Source organism: Hyperoodon ampullatus (genome assembly GCF_949752795.1).
Source record: "Hyperoodon ampullatus genome assembly, chromosome: 12".
Classification (NCBI taxonomy): Eukaryota; Metazoa; Chordata; class Mammalia; order Artiodactyla; family Ziphiidae; genus Hyperoodon; species Hyperoodon ampullatus.
Genome location: NC_136925.1, coordinates 38,138,937 through 38,158,560, shown reverse-complemented (window position 1 = coordinate 38,158,560; position 19,624 = coordinate 38,138,937). Strand labels below are relative to the sequence as shown.

Below are 19,624 nucleotides of genomic sequence, written 5' to 3'. Positions count from 1 at the left end.
TTTTAACCCCTTTTTTGATACCCAAACCAAAAAGTACTTTTAGAGACCTAGATAAGGAGGCCTAGCAAGGTTTGCCCTTTGCTTCTCTGGCAGAAAACAGCCCACCTTAAACTGTTTGCAGAAACCACATACTTAGTTAGCTACCTCTCCGCATAACAAGCATCTAGTTAACCAGCAGGATAATTATGTGTTGACAGTGTCAAGTAGTGTCTAGTTATTCAGAATAATGTTTCTTAAAATGTTATTAGGGACTTCCCTGATGATGTGGTGGTTAAGAATCCACCTGCCAATGCAGGGGACAGTAGTTGCAGCACACAGGCTCAGTAGTTGTGGCGCATGGGCTTAGGTGCTCTGCAGCATGTAGCATCTTCCTGGACCAGGGATCGAACCAGTGTCCCCTGCATTGATTGGCAGGCAGATTTGTTTTTTAAACATCTTTATTGGAGTATAATTGCTTTACAATGGTGTGTTAGTTTCTGCTTTATAACAAAGTGAATCAGCTATACATACACATATATCCCCATATCTCCTCCCTCTTGCGTCTCCCTCCCCCCTCCCTATCCCACCCCAGCACATGGTCACAAAGCACTGAGCTGATCTCGCTGTGCTATGCGGCTGCTTTCCACTAGCTACTTTACATTGGGTAGTGTATATATGTCCATGCCACTCTCTCACTTCGTCCCAGCTTACCCTTCCCCCTCCCCGTGTCATCAAGTCCATTCTCTATGTCTGCGTCTTTATTCCTGTCCTGCCCCTAGGTTCTTCAGAACCATTTTTTTTTTTAGATTCCATATATATGTGTTAGCATATGGTATTTGTTTTTCTCTTTCTGACTTAACTTCACTCTGTGTGACAGACTCTAGGTCCATCCACCTCACTACAAAAAACTCAATTTCGTTTCTTTTTATGACTGAGTAATATTCCACTGTATATATGTGCCATATTTTCTTTATCCATTCATCTGTCGATGGACACTTAGGTTGCTTCCATGTCCTGGCTATTGTAAATAGAGCTGCAATGAACATTGTGGTACATGACTCTTTTTGAATTATGGTTTTCTCAGGGTGTATGCCCAGGAGTGGGATTGCTGTGTCATCTGGTAGTTCTATTTTTAGTTTTTTAAGGAGCCTCCATACTGTTCTCCATAGTGGCTGTGTCGATTTACATTCCCACCAACAGTGCAAGAGGGTTCCCTTTTCTCCACACCCTCTCCAGCATTTATTGTTTGTAGATTTTTTGATGATGGCCATTCTGACTGGAGTGAGGTGATACCTCATTGTAGTGTTGATTTGCATTTCTCTAATGATCAGTGATGTTGAACATCCTTTCATGTGTTTCTTGGCCATCTGTATGTCTTCTTTGGAGAAATGTCTATTTAGGTCTTCTGCCCATTTTTGGATTGGGTTGTTTGTTTTTTTGATATTGAGCTGCATGAACTGCTAATAAATTTGGGAGATTAATCCTCTGTCAGTTGCTTCATTTGCAAATATTTTCTCCTATTCTGAGGTTTGTCTTTTCATCTTATTTATGGTTTCCTTTGCAGGGCAAAAGCTTTTAAGTTTCATTAGGTCCCATTTGTTTATTTTTGTTTTTATTTCCATTTCTCTAGGAGGTGGGTCAAAAAAGGATCTTGCTGTGAAGTATGTCACAGAGTGTTCTGCCTATGTTTTCCTCTAAGAGTTTTTTAGTGTCTGGCCTTACATTTAGGTCTCTAATCCATTTTGAGTTTGTTTTTGTGTATGGCATTAGGGTATGTTCTAATTTCATTTTTTTACATGTCGCTGTCCAGTTCTCCCAGCACCACTTATTGAAGAGGCTGTCTTTTCTCCATTGTATATTCTTGCCTCCTTTATCAAAAATAAGGTGACCATATGTGCATGGGTTTATCTTTGGGCTTTCTATCCTGTTCCATTGATCTATATTTCTGTTTTTTTGCCAGTATCATACTGTCTGGATTACTGTAGTTTTGTAGAATAGTCTGAAGTCAGGGAGCCTGATTCCTCCAGCTCCGTTTTTCTTTCTCAAGATTGCTTTGGCTATTTGGGGTCTTTTGTGTTTCCATACAAATTGTGAAATTTTTTGTTCTAGTTCTGTGAAAAATGCCATTGGCAGTTTGATAGGGATTGCATTGAATCTGTAGATTGCTTTGGGTAGTAGAGTCATTTTCACAATGTTGATTCTTCCAGTCCAGGAACATGGTATATCTCTCCACATGTTTGTATCATCTATAATTTCCTTCATCAGTGTCTTATAGTTTTCTGCATACAGGTCTTTTGTCTCCTTAGGTAGGTTTATTCCCAGGTATTTTATTCTTTTTGTTGCAGTGGTAAATGAGAGTGTTTCCTTAATTTCACTTTCAGATTCTTCATCATTAATGTATAGGAATGCAAGAGATTTCTGTGCATTAATTTTGTATCCTGCTACTTTACCAAATTCATTGATTAGCTCTAGTAGTTTTCTGGTGGCATCTTCAGGATTCTCTATGTATAGTATCATGTCATCTGCAAACAGTGACAGCTTTACTTCTTCTTTTCTTATTTGGATTCCTTTTATTTCTTTTCTTCTCTGATTCCTGTGGCTAAAACTTCCAAAACTATGTTGAATAATAGTGGTGAGAGTGGACAACCTTGTCTTGTTCCTGATCTTAGAAGAAATAGTTTCAGTTTTTCACCATTGAGAACGATGTTGGCTGTGGGTTTGTCATATATGGCCTTTATTATGTTGAGATAAGTTCCCTCTATGCCTACTTTTTGGAGGGTTTTTATCATAAATGGGGGTTGAGTTTTGTCGAAAGCTTTTTCTGCATCTATTGAGATGATAACATGGTTTTTCTCCTTGAATTTGTTAATATGGTGTATCACATTGATTGATTTGTGAATACTGAGGAATCCTTGCACTGCTGGGATAAACCCCACTTGATCATGGTGTATGGTCCTTTTAATGTGCTGCTGGATTCTGTTTTGCTAGTATTTTGTTGAGGACTTTTGCATCTATGTTCATCAGTGATATTGGCCTGTAGTTTTCTTTCTTTGTGGCATCCTTCTCTGGTTTTGGTATCACGGTGATGGTGGCCTTATAGAATGAGTTTGGGAGTGTTCCTCCCTCTGCTATATTTTGGAGGAGTTTGAGAAGGATAGGTGTCAGCTCTTCTCTAAATGTTTGATAGAATTCACCTGTGAAGCCATCTGGTCCTGGGCTTTTGTTTGTTGGAAGGTTGTTAATCACAGTCTCAATTTCAGTGCTTGTGATTGGTCTGTTTATATTTTCTATTTCTTCCTGGTTCAGTCTCAGAAGGTTGTGCTTTTCTAAGAATTTGTCCATTTCTTCCAGGTTGTCCATTTTATTGGCATATAGTTGCTTGTAGTAATCTCTCATGATCCTTTGTATTTCTGCAGTGTCAGTTGTTCCTTCTCCTTTTTCATTTCAAATTCTATTGAGTCTTCTCCCTTTTTTTCTTGATGAGTCTGGCTAATGGTTTATCAATTTTGTTTATCTTCTCAAAGAACCAGGTTTTAGTTTTATTGATCTTTGCTATCGTTTCCTTCATTTATTTTTCATTTATTTCTGCTATGATCTTTATGATTTCTTTCCTTCTGCTAACTTCGGGGTTTTTTTGTTCTCCTTTCTCTAATTGCTTTAGGTGTAAGGTTAGGTTGTTTATTTGAGGTGTTTCTTGTTTCTTGATGTAGGATTGTATTGCTATAAACTTCCCTCTTAGAACTGCTTTTGCTGCCTCCCGTAGGTTTTGTGTCGTCATGTTTTCATTGTCATTTGTTTCTATGTATTTTTTTATTTCCTCTTTGATTTCTTCAGTGATCTCTTGGTTATTAAGTGGTGTATTGTTTAGCATCCATGTGTTTGTATTTTTTACAGATTTTTTTCCTGTAATTGACATCTAGTCTCATAGCATTGTGGTCAGAAAAGATACTTGATACAGTTTCAATTTTCTTAAACTTACCAAGGATTGATTTGTGACCGAAGATATGATCTTGGAGAATGTTCCATGAGCATTTGAGAAGAAAGTGTATTCTGTTGTTTTTGGATGGAATGTCCTATAAATATCAATTAAGCCCATCTTGTTTAATGTGTCATTTAAAGCTTGTGTTTCCTTGTTTATTTTCATTTGGGATAATCAGTCCATTGGTGAAAGTGGGGTGTTAAAGTCCCCTACTATGATTGTGTTAATGTCAGTTTCCCCTTTTATGGCTGTTAGCATTTGCCTTATGTATTGAGGTGCTCCTATGTTGGGTGCATATATATTTACAATTGTTATATCTTCTTCTTGGATTGATCCCTTGATCATTATGTAGTGTCCTTCTTTGTCTCTTATAATAGTCTTTATTTTAAAGTCTATTTTGTCTGATATGAGAATTGGTACTCCAGCTTTCTTTTGATTTCCATTTGCATGGAATATCTTTTTCCATCCCCTCACTTTCTGTCTGTATGTGTCCCTAAGTCTGAAGTGGGTCTCTTGTAGACAGCATATATACGGGTCTTGTTTTTGCATCCGTTCAACCAGTCTGTGTCTTTTGGTGGGAGCATTTAATCCACTTACATTTAAGGTAATTATCAATATGTATGTTCCTATTACCATTTTCTTAATTGTTTGGGTTTGTTTTTGTAGGTCTTTTCCTTCTGTTGTGTTTCCTGCCTAGAGAACTTCCTTTAGCCTTTGTTGTAAAGCTGGTTTGGTGGTGCTGAATCCTCTTAGCTTTTGCTTGTGTATAAAGATTTTAATTTCTCTGTTGAATCTGAATGAGATCCTTGCTGGGTAGAGTAATCTTGGTTGTAGGTTTTTCACTTTCATCACTTTAAATATGTCTTGCCACTCCCTGCTGGCTTGCAGAGTCTCTGCTGAAAGATCAGCTGTTAACCTTATGGGGATTCTTTTGTATGTTATTTGTTGTTTTTCCCTTGCTGATTTTAATATTTTTTTGTATTTAATTTTTGATAGTTTGATTAATATGTGTCTTGGCGTGTTTCTCCTCTTCATTTGTTTGGTCTGGTGGGTTTTTACCTTGCTCCTTCATCTGCTGTGTGTTTCTCTGTCTTCTCATTTTGCTTATCTTACCGTGTTTGGGGTCTCCTTTTTGCAGGCTGCAGGTACGTAGTTCCTGTTGTTTTTGGTGTCTGCCCCCAGTAGGTAAGGTTGGTTCAGTGGGTTGTGTAGGCTTCCTGGTGGAGGGGACTAGTGCCTGTGTTCTGGGGTATGAGGCTGGATCTTGTCTTGCTGGCAGGCAGGACCGCATCTGTTGGTATTTTGGGGTGTCTGTGACCTTATTATGATTTTAGGCAGCCTCTCTGCTAATGGTTGGGGTTCTGTTCCTGTCTTGCTAGTTGCTTGGCATAGGGTGTCCAGCACTGTAGCTTGCTGGTCATTGAGTGGAGCTGGGTCTCAGTGTTGAGATGGAGATCTGTCCGAGAGCTTTCGCCATTTGATATTACGTGGAGCTGGGAGGTGTCTGGTGGACCAATGTCCTGAACTCGGCTCTCCCACCTCAGAGGCACAGGCCTGACCCCCGACCAGAGTGCCAAGACCCTGTCAGCCACATGGCTCAGAAGAAAAGGGAGAAAAAAATAAAATAAAGTTTTAAGAAATAAAGTTATTAAAATAATAAATTAATAAAGTTTAAAAATTTTTTAAAGTAAAAAAAAAAAAAAGAAGAAAGAAAGAAGAGAGCGACCAAACCAAAAAACAAATCTACCAATGATAACAAGTGCTAAGACTATACTAAAAAAAAAAAACGGAGAGACAGAACCCTAGGACAGATGGTAAAAGCAAAGCTATACAGACAGAATCACACAAAGAAGCATACACATACACACTCACAAAAAGAGAAAATGGAAAAATACATGTATATATCTATATCTATCTATATATATAAATAAATATATAGATATAAAAAAAGGAAGAGAGCAACCAAATCAATAAACAAATCTACCAATGATAATAAACTCTAAATACTAAACTAAGAATAAACATAAAACCAGAAACCAGTCAGTCGCATACAGCAAACCCCAAGTCTACAGTTGATCCCAAAGTCTACCTCCTCAATTTTGGGATGATTTGTTGTCTATTCAGGTATTCCACAGATGCAGCATACATCAGGTTGATTGTGGAGATTTAATCCGCTGCTCCTGAGGCTGCTGGGAGAGATTTCCCTTTCTCTTCTTTGTTCCCTCAGCTCCTGGGGTTCAGCTTCGGATTGCCCCCGCCTCTGTGTGTAGGTCTCCTGAGGGCGTTTATTCATGGCCCAGACAGGACGGGGTTAAAGTAGCAGCTGATTAGGGGGCTCTGGCTCACTCGGGCAGCGGGAGGGAGGGGTACGGAATGCGTGGTGAGCCTGCGGCGGCAGAGGCCAGGATGATGTTGCAGCAGCCCGAGGCACGCCATGTGTTCTCCAGGGGAAGTTGTCCCTGGATCACGGGACCCTGTCAGTGGCAGGCTGCACAGGCTCCCGGGAGGGGAGGTGTGGATAGTGACCTGTGCTTGCACACAGGCTTCTTGGTGGCTGCAGCAGCAGCCTTAGCGTCTCATGCCCGTCTCTGGGGTCCGCGCTGATAGTCGCGGCTCACGCCAGTCTCTGGGGCTCGTTTAGGCGGTGCTCTGAATCCCCTCTCCTCGCGCACCCAGAAACAACGGTCTCTTGACTCTTAGGCACGTCCAGACTTTTTCCGGGCTCCCTCTGGCTAGCTGTGGCACACTAGCCCCCTTCAAGCTGTGTTCGCGCAGCCAACCCCAGTCCTCTCCCTGCGCTCCGACCTCCGAAGCCCGAGCCTCAGCTCCCAGCCCCTGCCCTCCCCGGTGGGTGAGCAGTCAAGCCTCTCGGGCTGGTGAATGCTGGTCGGCACCGATCCTCTGTGCGGGGATCTCTCCGCTTTGCCCTCCACACCCCTGTTGCTGCGCTCTCCTCTGTGGCTCTGAAGCTTCCCCCCCGCCACCCCCCATATCCAGTGAAGGGGCTTCCTAGTGTGTGGAAATTTTTCCTCCTTCACAACTTCCTCCCTGAGGTGCAGGCCCCGTCCCTATTCTTTTGTCTGTTTTTTCTTTCTTCTTTTGCCCTACGCAGGTACATGGGGAGTTTCTTGCCTTTTGGGATGTGTGAGGTGTTCTGCCATCGATTAGTAGGTGTTCTGCACAAGTTGTTCCACATGTAGATGTATTTCTGATGTATTTGTAGGGAGGAAGGTGATATCCATGTCTTACTCCTCCGCCATCTTGAAGGTCTCCCCAGCAGGCACATTCTTAATCACTGTGCCACTAGGGAAGTCCCACAAATTTTGTTTTGTTTGGCTAATTTCTTGTAATAACTATTGTGATTCCTTGCTGAGTCCCAACATCCTCTGCTTTCTCAAGTATGAATACCACCACTGAAGGCAGCTCAGCTCTCTGTAGATTGGTTGGCAGGTATGGAGGGAACTAATTACAGAATCCATCAATACTGAACTGTCGGGACTTCCCTGTTTTTTTTGTCTTTTCTTCCCCCTCACTTCCAGACCATGTATTTTCATGGCATGGCAAGATTCTAACATTGCTTGGATATCTAATCTCTTTGAATGAGACCAGATGCAAAGACTTCTTGCTTTCTGCCTCTTTTCTATATATTCTAACTTAGAATGTCAGGTGAGCTTTCCTAAAAGAGATGCAGAGCCCTCAGTCCTTTTGAGTGATTGCTTAGTGTGTGTGGTCAGAGCTGGAAGTAAGACCTGGGCAATGTTTCAGCCCTTGAATCTGTGACTTGATCTCTATTTGGAAGTTACCATTACTGCAACCTACAGCTTTGAGATTTTGGGTTCAGTCACTGTTTTTAAAATCAGAATTCTCATTTTCAAATGAAGGAATGAAGCAAGATTAGTTTTGAATGCTGTGGTCGTGGCAAACCTAAAATTCAAAGATATCAATGTAAGTAAGTGACAAAATAGGAGAATCACTACGTTTCTGTAATTTTTACAATGAATTGAATAAATGTCTTAGGACTTTGGGCCTAGCTTACTTATTAAAAAGTAATATTTGACACTTAAAGTTATCACCATGAAAGTTTCTTTCACCTGGCATTAAAAGCATATACTTTTCCTTTTTATTATTGCTATCTTAGTATTTTTGATATTTTGGTATTTTTGAAGTGTATTTTAGGAACTCTATTGCTCATATCAACTTTCCCCTCTACTTTCTCCATTCTTTGCTCTTATGGAGCTTTCTTTCTATGGGACCCTGGAGAGAGAAGCAAAACACAGATGAAATAACTAGTGTGTCCGATGACAATAAGTGCTATGGAGGGGGAAAAAAAGCAGGAAGTAGAGATATAGAGTGCTGGCAGGAATGAGAAGGTTGCTGTTGTAAGTGGAGTAGTCAGAGAAGGCCCTGCTGATCAGGTGCACTTTGAAGGGACCTGAAGGAAGCAAGTAACTAAACCTTGCAAATATATAGGGGCAGATTAGTCCAGACAGAGGAAGGGACAAAGGCCCTGTGGTAGGAACAGGCTTGGCTGGTTCAGGGAACACCAAGGAAGCTTAAGTAGCTGGAGGAGAGTGAGCAAGGAGGAAGAGAGTAGCAAATGAAGTCAGAGAGTTAAGGGGTTAGAGGAGCAGGGGCAGATTGTGTTGGGCCTTGGAATCCATTGTTGGAACTTTGGCTTTTACCCTGAGTGAGATGGGGAGCCATTGGAGGGTTTTGAACAAAGGAGCAAAGTGGTGGACTTCATCGTTTCTTCATCTTCCTGCTTGCCTCATTTCTAATCTTTTCATTTTTGCAAAGCCAATGGACTAAAAATATTATCTCATTATTATTATAATACTCCTTTTCCAAATTATTACTTAAGCGTCATTTTATATGGTTTTGACCATTTGTGTTTCTTTTGGAATTACCTCTTCATTTCCTTTCCCATTTTGCTCTTGCGCTGTTTATCTTTTTCTTATTAATTTCTTGTCCAGCTTGGACAAACACCACAGGTATTTTGAATATAATCTTCTGTCTATTGTATGTGTTGCAAATATATTATTTCAAATCTGTTATTTCAAATCAGCCTATATTTTATTATATAAACATTTTTTAAAATTTCACTCAATTTTATCCATTATTTTCTTTATGACTTCATGACTTCCCATTATATTTTGCAAGGCTTTCTCAGCCCAGGGTCCTAAGAATGTTTTCCTAAAGTTATAGTTTCGTTTTTCACATTTATATATTTGATCCAGCTAAATATATTTTTATCCTCAGAGTACAGTAGGTATCTAACTTCATTATTTTTTTCCCTTAATTGATAGCCAGTTGCCCCAACAGTTTTTGTAAGAATATTCCATTTTTTCCCTAACAGTTTGAAATGTTATCTTTACCTTAAATAATTAATTTTCCAAATATATTTGGATCTCTCTCTGGAGCTCATTCCACTAATTTATTAGTTTGTTCTTGTGATATTACTATTCTTTTAGAAATTGCAATAGCTTCATAATAAGTTTTAAAATCTAGAATGACAGGCCTCTTCCAAAATTTTCTTTGTAATTTTCAAATTTATTCTTCCCACATGAACATAAAAGTCAATTTTCCAACTTAAAAAAAAAAAACCTTTTAGGGCTCAAATAAAATGATTTTAAATAAATGACTCTTGCCTACCATTTTAATACTTTCAGAAACACCCGGAATTTTGTATATTTTGTGTTTGGGGTTTTAGAATCAGAGAACCCTGGGCTTCAACTCCAGCTCTGCAGTTTACCAGCTAGACTTGAGCAAGTTACTTAGCCTGCCCACCCAGCTTCCGTCTATACAATAGAGATAATGCTTACCTCAGAGAGCTGCTGTGAGTTTTACATTATTTTATTTATTAATCTGTTAATTGAATTATTATTATGCTTGCAAAATTATATAAACTTGCTCGGCATACAGTAAATAATTGGCTTAAAGTAATTAATTTAGTAAGTGGGAGCCATTTCTGCTATTAGGCATTTTAAAAAATAGGATATTTGAAGTATTTTCAGATGAAATGACATGATGTCTGACATTTGCTTCAAAATAATCTGGAAGGAAGAAAATCTGGAAGGAGAGTGAAAGGTGTATCTAAAGCAAGATTAGGGTCCACAGAGGTTCTTTATGCTATATTTTCTACTTTTGTTATGTTTGAAAATTCCCAAAATAGAAAGTTTTTTCAAGAAATGCATCTTTAAAAATGAAAGCAAAGAAGGAAGGAGGGGGAAAAAAGAAAAAATAGAATAAGAAAGAAAGAGAAAGAAGACTGTATTATCTTTTATCTCCTTTGCCTATGTGGTGAAACACTATTGACTCTTCTATTATTATTATTTTTTTTTATTTTATTTTATTTTTTTTTGCGGTTCGCGGGCCTCTCAGTGTTGTGGCCTCTCCCGTTGCGGAGCACAGTCTCCGGACGCGCAGGCTCAGTGGCCATGGCTCACGGGCCCAGCCGCTCTGCGGCATGTGGGATCTTCCCGGACTGGGGCACGAACCTGTGTCCCCTGCATCGGCAGGCGGACTCTCAACCACTGCGCCACCAGGGAAGCCCTCTTCTATTATTTTTAACACCAACTTAAACATGTAAAACATTTTAAGAGATTTCAAGTTAATATTAGGAACAATTTCTGATAATTAAAACTGTTCATCAGCAGACCTGGCTCCTGTGTAATTTGTTATTACTCATCCCTGGAAGGGGCTAATTGAGCTTAATTGACCTATGGGTCACTTCCAACTCTGATTCTATAAATCTGACTTTTTAGTTTATATCATTCCTTACCTTTTGAAACTCAGAGTGATAGCTGTCCCCTCTACCTTTATAAAATTGATAGCTAAGTAAAGAGCTATTCATTTAACTTATAGGCAGGCTAGAGAAATAGGATAGTATCATTTACAGTGTTGTGAGGGAGAGAGAGAGCAGGAAGAAATATGGCTAACGAAATAATTACAGGGGCTTCCCTGGTGGCACAGTGGTTGAGACTCTGCCTGCCAGTGCAGGGGACACGGGTTCGAGCGCTGGTCTGGGAAGATCGCACATGCCATGGAGCAACTAGGCCTGTGAGCCACAACTACTAGCCTGCGCATCTGGAGCCTGTGCTCCGCAGCGAGAGGCTGCGACAGTGAGAGGCATGCGCACCGCGATGAAGAGTGGCCCCCACTCGCTGCAACTAGAGAAAGCCCTCGCACAGAAATGAAGACCCAACACAGCCAAAAAATAAATAAATAAATAAAAATTTTTTAAAGAAATAATTACAACATAGTACAACAAATGACTGAGCTATGTTCGAAGGCTTTCAAGCGCAGAAGGAGTTAACTTTGGGGAAGTGAGGGAAGACTTCAGAGAAGTGACTCATGGGCTAATTCTTAAAAATTGTTTAAACAAAAATTTATCATTCACCCTATAGCAGCAAAAGTATGGCACATCTATACAGTGGACCTCCGAAGAGATGTTAAAGAGAACTAGGCGATCCTTTATTTGTAGGTAATGTGGAACTATCTCCAAGAGATAATATTAGGTGAATAAAACCAGAGTGCAGAAATATGAATGTAAAATGTCTTCTTTACCATTTTTGTGGTATAGCTGTTTGTTTGTTTGTTTGTTTTGTTTTGTTTTTTTGCCTGCATTGGGTCTTCGTTGCTCCATGCAGGCTTCCTCCATTTGTGGCGAGTGGGGGCTACTCTTCGTTGCAGTGCACGGGCTTCTCATTGTGGTGGCGTCTCTTGTTGCAGAGCACGGGCTCTAGGCGTGTGGGCTTCAGTAGTTGTGGCACGCAGGCTTCAGTAGTCGTGGCTCGCGGGCTCTAGAGCACAGGCTCAGTAGTTGTGGCGCACAGGCTTAGTTGTTTCGCGGCATGTGGGATCTTCCCAGACCAGGGCTCGAACCCGTGTCCCCTGCATTGGCAGGCAGGTTCCTAACCACTGCGCCACCAGGGAAGCCCCTGTGATATAGTTTTTATTGACCGTATCTTTTAGGGGTTTGACTTCAGCGAACAGTAGCTTAAAGGAATGCAGTGTTTATTTGTCTCAGATAACAAGAAGTATAGAGATGGGCATGTCAGAGCTGGTGCAGCCCTAAGAAGTCATCAGGGGTCCAGGCTTCTCATTTCTTCCTGCTCTACCATCCTTAGGTTGGGGGCCCTCTTAGGATCCTTAAAGTTTCTATTGTGCCCCCAGGCAGCTGGGCCATAACCAAACAGGAGGAAGGGGTAAGCTCAAAGTGCCAAAGGCATGCCATCTGAATCTGTTCCCTTATATCAGAAACTCAGTAGATTTCTCAGAAACTCCACCTAGTGGACCTCCGCTTACATTCATTGGCCAGGCTGTGCTACACAATCTCCTCTAGCCTCAAGGGATCTTGAGGAGGTGAGTATTTTTAAATGAGTACATTGTCTCTCCAGCTATAACTACAGGTATGTTAGTAGTGAGGAAGGAGAGAGTGAAGAGGTAACTAGCAAGGTCTGCCATCTTATTTCTAAAGCTTAGGATGCTAAAAAAATTGGAGAATGGTTGGAAGAATATGGATCAAAGTAGGTTAAGTTGTTTAACATATAACTGAAAGAAAGTAATTTGATGAAAATTCACGTAAAAACATTGATTAATCCTCGGGGTTACATTCAATGTAGTAATTACTTCCTTACTCTGATTACTTAACATAAGCAGTATTCATTTGTGACTCTTTTCCAATCAAGATTTAGCATGAAAAATACCCAAGTACTAAAATATATGTACATAAGATTGCATGAAGACTTTTATATAAGATAATTTTAAAAATCCAGTACATTGAAATTTTACTAGATTGCTTTGGGTGGCTAAAATAGGAATAAGATAATGAAAAGGAAAAATTCCCAGATTCTTTCATATTGTCACTGCTTCTCTGCTGTATGCTAAATTAACTCTTGTGTAATGTGGCCTGAAGTTGTTTATCTAATGGTAAAATCTTAGAAGTTGAGAGCATCATACTAGATAGTGGAATTGCAGGACAGATTTCAAGATGACCAATCAGTTCGTTTCTGTTTCTTGTAGAAAAGTAGGTACCAATAATAGCAATAATTTTGTCTCTTTTTGACTATTAACTACCAGTCTAAGTAATTTTTTTCTAATCCCCGAATCTTAGAATTTTAGAGCTGAATCTTAAATTTTAGGACTGAAATCCCTGAACCTTAGAACTGGAAGAGACTGTTTCTCCAGTTTCCCTCCTTTCAGTGTTCAGAAGACCAAGGGCCTGAGAGTTTAAGGGATTTGCCCACAACCTGTCTGTTATAGGCAGAGGTAGAACTGTTATCCAGATTCCTGATTGAGTTAAATCACTTGATTTGATTCTAACCAAATGATTTGGAAACAGCTTGATTACTTTCCCTAGCTACTATGAACAAAAAGAGTCAAGTCTAGTCATAATATACTTTCTCCTAGAAATATTATCTTCTGTAGTGCTTAGAACTAAGGATGAAAATTGGACAAGTTTGTGGTGGGCATATACCAATCTTGGTAACATTGGTGACTTTGGCCCCCTACCACCATTTATTATTCATTAGGTAAATAAACATTTTAAATTGTCATTGGTCACTATGACAAGGTGGCTCTGAGTTCCAGCTTTGTCCTTTATAAACTGAATGCTCTGACTAGGTCTTTAACCTCCCGGACCTGCTGTAATTAGAATCACAAGTAGATAATATAAGTGAAAGTTCTTTGCGAATGGTGGATACTGTACATATTATGGTTTTTCACTTTTATTATTACCGCTGTTTTTGTTGTTTCTGGCCATGTGGCATTTAAAGATTGCCATTTGTTTAATGAATGCAGTTTTATGATTATAGATGTCTTTATTAAAAGCTCCCAATCTTTCATTTTCATCCTTAGGGTAATTCAAAACACCTACAACTTCTGCTTCCCTGGTTATTACTTTCTTTCATAAGCTGAACTGCATGAGAGATTTATCCAGTGCTTAACCCTTCTTGAGTTTTATGCTTGCTCATAATCTCATTGTGCAATTTTTGTGAAATGTAGCAGCGAACTTTTTCGTAAACTAGAATACATTTGCAGGGTACTAATAAAATATATTTTTATTCCTTTCTTTTAGTCACTCTTTTAAAGGATAGTTTTAAATTTTAGCTCCCTTTTTAAAAATGTTTTCTGTCAACTTCTCAGTAGTCTTATAAGCCTCCATCCTTGGTGATTTTCTTTGGGATGTAGTGAGGTTTTAATCTAAACCATGAATTTACTCTTTTCAGAAGCTGTTTAACTCACTGGTTCATCTTCTCCTACACCCCCAATTTGTAGTCAGATACAGTATGTACACGGGGTCATTTTTACATATTCTTTTACTTTTTTTGGTTGTTTTTTTTTTTGAAGCAAGGGGAGTAAATCAGAAACGTAATTTTTCTTTTGTATATGCCAAGTATTTTGGCTCCTTTATTTTATTGCATCTTTATGTAATTACTGTACTATAGTTGTTAAATGAGTACTACATTTTTTTGAGAGAAGAGTCTCTTATATTTATTATTTGATTGTTTTATATTTGTCTCCTTGTCTAAGGCTGTTATTCTAGGCCAAATGCTTAAATCTGACCTTTAGGTCAAACCCTTTTGTTACTTGGGCCTTTGTTACAGCTTCCTCCACTGATCTCTCTACTTTCACTACCTACTTTTTAATATTTAAGTATATTTTCTATCTTTCAAGTTACCACAGACAAAAGTTTTGCGAGTTGTTTCCCTACCTTATAACACCATATGTTTTTGCTCAATCCCCCAATAACAGTTTCCTCACTGCCTTTCCAGATTCTACTAAGACTTTGCCATTTCTTCAGCCTTTACCTCTAACCCCAAACATTCAGACTCAAAGCCATTGACACATATTTTAGGCTTTTGTTGCAACAGCACCCACTCCTAGATATACCAGTTTCTGTATCAAATAGCTATTGCTTCATAGCAAACTACCCTAAGATTTAGTGACTTGAAACAGCCATTTTATTTCTTACATTCTGGGGTCACTCGTGTGACTGCACTGGACAAGCCTTAATGCATAAACACTTAGAAGGCTTTACTTATGTCACATGTGCTAATGTCTTTTTGGCCAAAGTAAGTCACATGGTGAAGCCCAAAGTTAGGATGGAGGGGACTACACAGGAGCGTGGAGACGAAGAGGCATGATTCACATGGGGCCATTTGTAACAGATTTCAATGGATTTCTAGCTCTGTATTACTGTGTGCCTTTGGGCAAGTCATTAAACTGTGTACAACAATTTTCTCACCTATAAAAAGAGTTTAGTAATACCTATCATAGGGTGGTTATGAAGTTTAAATTTTTTAGTAATTGTTGATTTTTTTATGATTATAAAAGTAATACTTTTGTTGTAGAAAATGTACAAACTATAGAAAAGTATAAAAAAAGAAAAAAAAATCTCTTGAAATCCCGTCCCATACAGTACTATACTATAAGCTCCTCAAGGGCCTCCTCTATTTTAATTACTGCTGTAGATATATATCTTGGTTCTTGTTCTGAAAGATAGGGTCCTTGAAGGAAGAGACCACATTCTGTTCATCTCTGTAAATCCCACAGCTTTGCATTTAGGATTAAAAGTAATAATGCATAAAAGTGCTTAGCCTAATGTCTGGCACAAGTTATATTCCCACTTAAATTGGAGCTTTATTAGATACCAGTAAGAATTCTCAGAAATCTTAAAGTTATACTGAGAACAGAGTATCTAAATGGAACTGTAGAGGGTGGCCCTTACTGGTCAGCTTCTCTCTGGGGAATCCTGATGACTCGTGGGATAGAGAATGGGGAATGGTAGAGAGAAGAAAGGTGTCAGGATCTGCTTATGGATCCCAAACTACTTGGTGGAAAGGCCTCTAATAAAAACTTCATTCAAGTGTCTTTGCGAGGGTGCTTGATATGAAGTTACACCATACCCTCAGCTGCATTTGCCACAGTTCTGTCTTCAGCTTCATGATGTTTCCCTGAGTTTGAAGCATTCAGCTAACAATGGCAAGGCAGAGACACCAGAAACGTACACCTGATTTCCATGACAAACTGGTAATACTAGTGGGGCCACTTTGTGTTGCTATATGGGTATATGCAGCAACACAAATTGGAATACTGTGGAACCTGTCCCCTGCTAGCAGAGTCACCCCAAAAGAATGGAGGGATCAGTGATCATCAGTCATCCAGCTGGTATAATACTGAATTGCTTCAAAACCAACTCATAATTGATGCCAAGTAAAAGTACCGTGTACCCATTAAAATATGGCATGATTGAAAAAAAGTGCATTTGAAGCCTTCAAAAACAAACCCCATGAAACTTCAAAATGCTAAGTGAAATAAGTCAGAGAAAGACAAATACTGTATGGTTTCACTTATATGTGGGATATAAAAAAAACAAAACAAAACCAAAAACTGAACTCATAGATACAGAGAACAGATTGGTGGCTGTCAGAGGTTGGGGTCGGGGGGCGGGTGGGGGTGGGAAGGGAGACCAAATGGGTGAAGGTGGTCAAAAGGCACGAACTTCTAGTTATTTTTTTAAAAAAAGCCATGAAGATATAATGTACTGGGGATATAATGTATAAATGGTGACTGTGGTTAATAATACTGTATTGTGTATTTGTAAGTTGCTAAGACAGTAGATCTTCTCATCACAAGAAAAAAAATTTGTGACTATATGTGGTGACAGACGTTAACTAGGCTTACTGTGGTGTTCATTTTGCAATACAGCCCTCCCTTGATATCCACGGGGGATTGTTTCCAAGACCCACTTCAGATACCAAAATCCACGGATGCTCAAGGCCCATAGAGGGTCCTCCATATCTGTGGTTCCACATCTGCAAATTCAACCAATCTCGAATTGTATAATGCCCAAGTATTTATTGACAATATCCTCATGTAAATGGACTCACACAGTTCAATCCCATGTTGTTCAAAGGTCAACTGTATGTACAAATACCAAATCATTATGTTGTACACCTGAAACTAATATAATGTTATATGTCAATTATATCTCAATGGAAAAAAACTTCATGAAAAAGGAATAATCTAAAAAAAGAGACACTAATCTATAAACTATTTTGTTGTTGAAAACTGAAGTCTGACATTAGTGATAAGTTGGTATTCTTTATACTCAGACAAGTCTTACCTTTATGTTTTAGTCAAAGAAGTTTGGCAGAGATCACAGAACTTATCCATACTGCTCTCCTTGTACATCGTGGGATAGTAAATTTAGATGAATTGCAATCTTCTGATGGGCCACTGAAAGACATGCAGTTTGGAAATAAAATAGCTATCCTGAGTGGAGACTTTCTTCTAGCAAATGCCTGCAATGGACTAGCTCTGCTACAGAATACCAAGGTAAAACTGGGCAGGGTTTGCTTGTATCTGGATGGCCTTTGGTTGACTGCAGGAGCCACAGAGGTCTGGACACCCTGCTGCCTCAACTCCCCACACATAGATGCTCAGTAAAATTGTGATGATGATAATGACGATGATGGCAGTGTCAACACCAGTTAAAACTGGTAAACGCTAGGAAAGAGTTTTGAAATTAATTTCTATTTTTTTCTGATTACAGATGGAATTATTTGTTAATTATAGGGTAGTGTTAAATATTCAATATAAAAAAGATATAAATAAATATTACCTGTCATCTCACTATCCAGAAATAATCACTGTTGGTTAATATTTTCATGTATTTGCTTTCAGTCTTTTTTTGTTTGTTTATTCATACCTTTATATATGTGGATTTGGGGGTAACATAAGTGAGAACTTACATGTGCAAGATTTTTTTTAATCCTGCCTATTTTCTCTCATGGCATATATGATGTGGGCATTTTCCCATGTCATTAACTTTTTTCATAAACTTTCTAATAGTTGAACAATATTCAATTATTTAGATGCAATATTGTTTATTTAAGAAGTTCCTTATTTTTGGACATTTAAGTTGCTTCTGATTTTTTACTATCATAAATAGATTTGCAGTAAACATCTTTACACATCAGTTTTTCCTCATTCCAGATTGTTTCTTTAAGATAAATTCCTAGAAGGATTCAAAGGGTTTCTTTAGTATTCTTGATATATATTGCCAAGCTGCTTTCTAGAAAGATTGTAGAGGTAGTCCTTATTTATCAGTTAGGATTAGGTATGACTATAAAATAACAGTGAGCAAAACAAGATAAGAATTTATTTTTCTCATTTTTTACATATTTTTACTCTCTGGGAGTAGGCGGCCCAAGGTTGATATGGTGATTCTAAAGTCAGGAACCTAGGCTCCTTCTATCTTACTGCTCTGCCATTCTTATCTTACCACTCTGTGGCCCAAGATAGTTGCCATCATGTCTTCACTCCAGTCAATAGGAAGGAAGAAGGAGGAAGGGCAAAGAAGGGCAGATCTCCTCCGTTGAAGATCAAGTAAATGTACATCCTGGACACCAAGGACAGTCTCAGTGTAAGTCTGCTGTCCCAGAATCCCAACTGACTTAGCATTTGTCCTGGATTTTTTGTTTTTAACAGAGATGGTTACTAATAATTACATTAGAATAAGCCAGCATGGGTTTGATAGATCTCCGCTTTCTACTTCCAGCCTCTGCCTCAATTTTTGTCTAACATAAGCCAATAGTATGTGAGATCCATGTACAGTAGGGGGAATTCTCATGTTAAGTTATTATTAAATCTGAAAGACAACCAGCAATAACGCCTCTCTTTTCCCGGTGCTTTCAGACACCTCCCAATCAAGGACAGAATGCAGGGCAATTGTTAATATAACAAAGTACACTGAATGTCTAGAGACAGTTAAACTCCTTTCTGTCTCAGGTGGTAGAAATATTTGACACTGCTGCCCCAGCTGGCCATTTGGTGTATCACCCAATTGTATGGCCCAAGTCTGGCCTTCAGGAGTCATAAAACCACCAGGTACCAGTCCAAAAGCTCAGTGAGAAATATAGTAAGTTAGAGGTCCATTGTCTATGAAATAGACATGTGGGAAATCGAGGCTGATCAGTTCTGTGTAGACTGAGTGTGGTGACCTAGATGGGTGGGATGGGGGTGGGAGTGGGAGAGAGGTCCAAGAGGGAGGGGATACAGGTATATATATATAGCTGATTCACTTCATTGTACAGCAGAAACGAATACAACATTGTAAAGCAATTATACTCCAATTAAAAAAAAAAAGGAATAAACTGAGCACACTTGCTTGTATGTTGTAGACCAGTACTATTTTATTATTTGGCAGTACTTTGTTTTGTTTTTATTATTTATTTGTTTGTTTGTTTATTTATTTTGGCTGTGCTGGATCTTAGTTGCGGCATGTGGGCTTTTTAGTTGCAGCCTGTGGACTCTTAGTTGCGGCATGCATGTGGGATCTAGTTCCCCTATCAGGGATCAAACCTGGGCCACCTGCATTGGGAGCGCGGAGTCTTAACCCACTAGACCACCAGGGAAGTCCCTGGCAGTACTTTGTTTTTGCAATAAACCTTTTGGCAACAGCTCAAAAAAATAAAAGTATATATTTTATGTTTAAAAAGTGCTGGATTTTTGTTTCTCAAAAAAGTTAATAAGGAATGTGTAACTTGCATAAAATGTTTATTGACGTTTACTGTCCACTACAGAGACCATAGTGGTATCACTGACCACATGAAAACAAGAAGAGTTGAATCTGCTGAAAAAGTGTCAGGATCTAGTTCC

At 39.0% G+C, this 19,624-nt stretch overlaps 1 protein-coding gene across 1 annotated transcript in view; it reads left to right on the top strand.

Moving 5' to 3' along the window:
* Window positions 1–19,624, top strand: part of PDSS2 (decaprenyl diphosphate synthase subunit 2) — a gene marked incomplete at both ends in the record, with an annotated part of 268,075 nt that overhangs the window by 146,154 nt on the left and 102,297 nt on the right. The window contains one exon of the mRNA XM_079716464.1: window positions 17,101–17,299. Within this exon, the coding sequence (XP_079572590.1) occupies window positions 17,101–17,299 (199 nt within the window). The remainder of the gene's footprint in view (window positions 1–17,100; window positions 17,300–19,624) is intronic.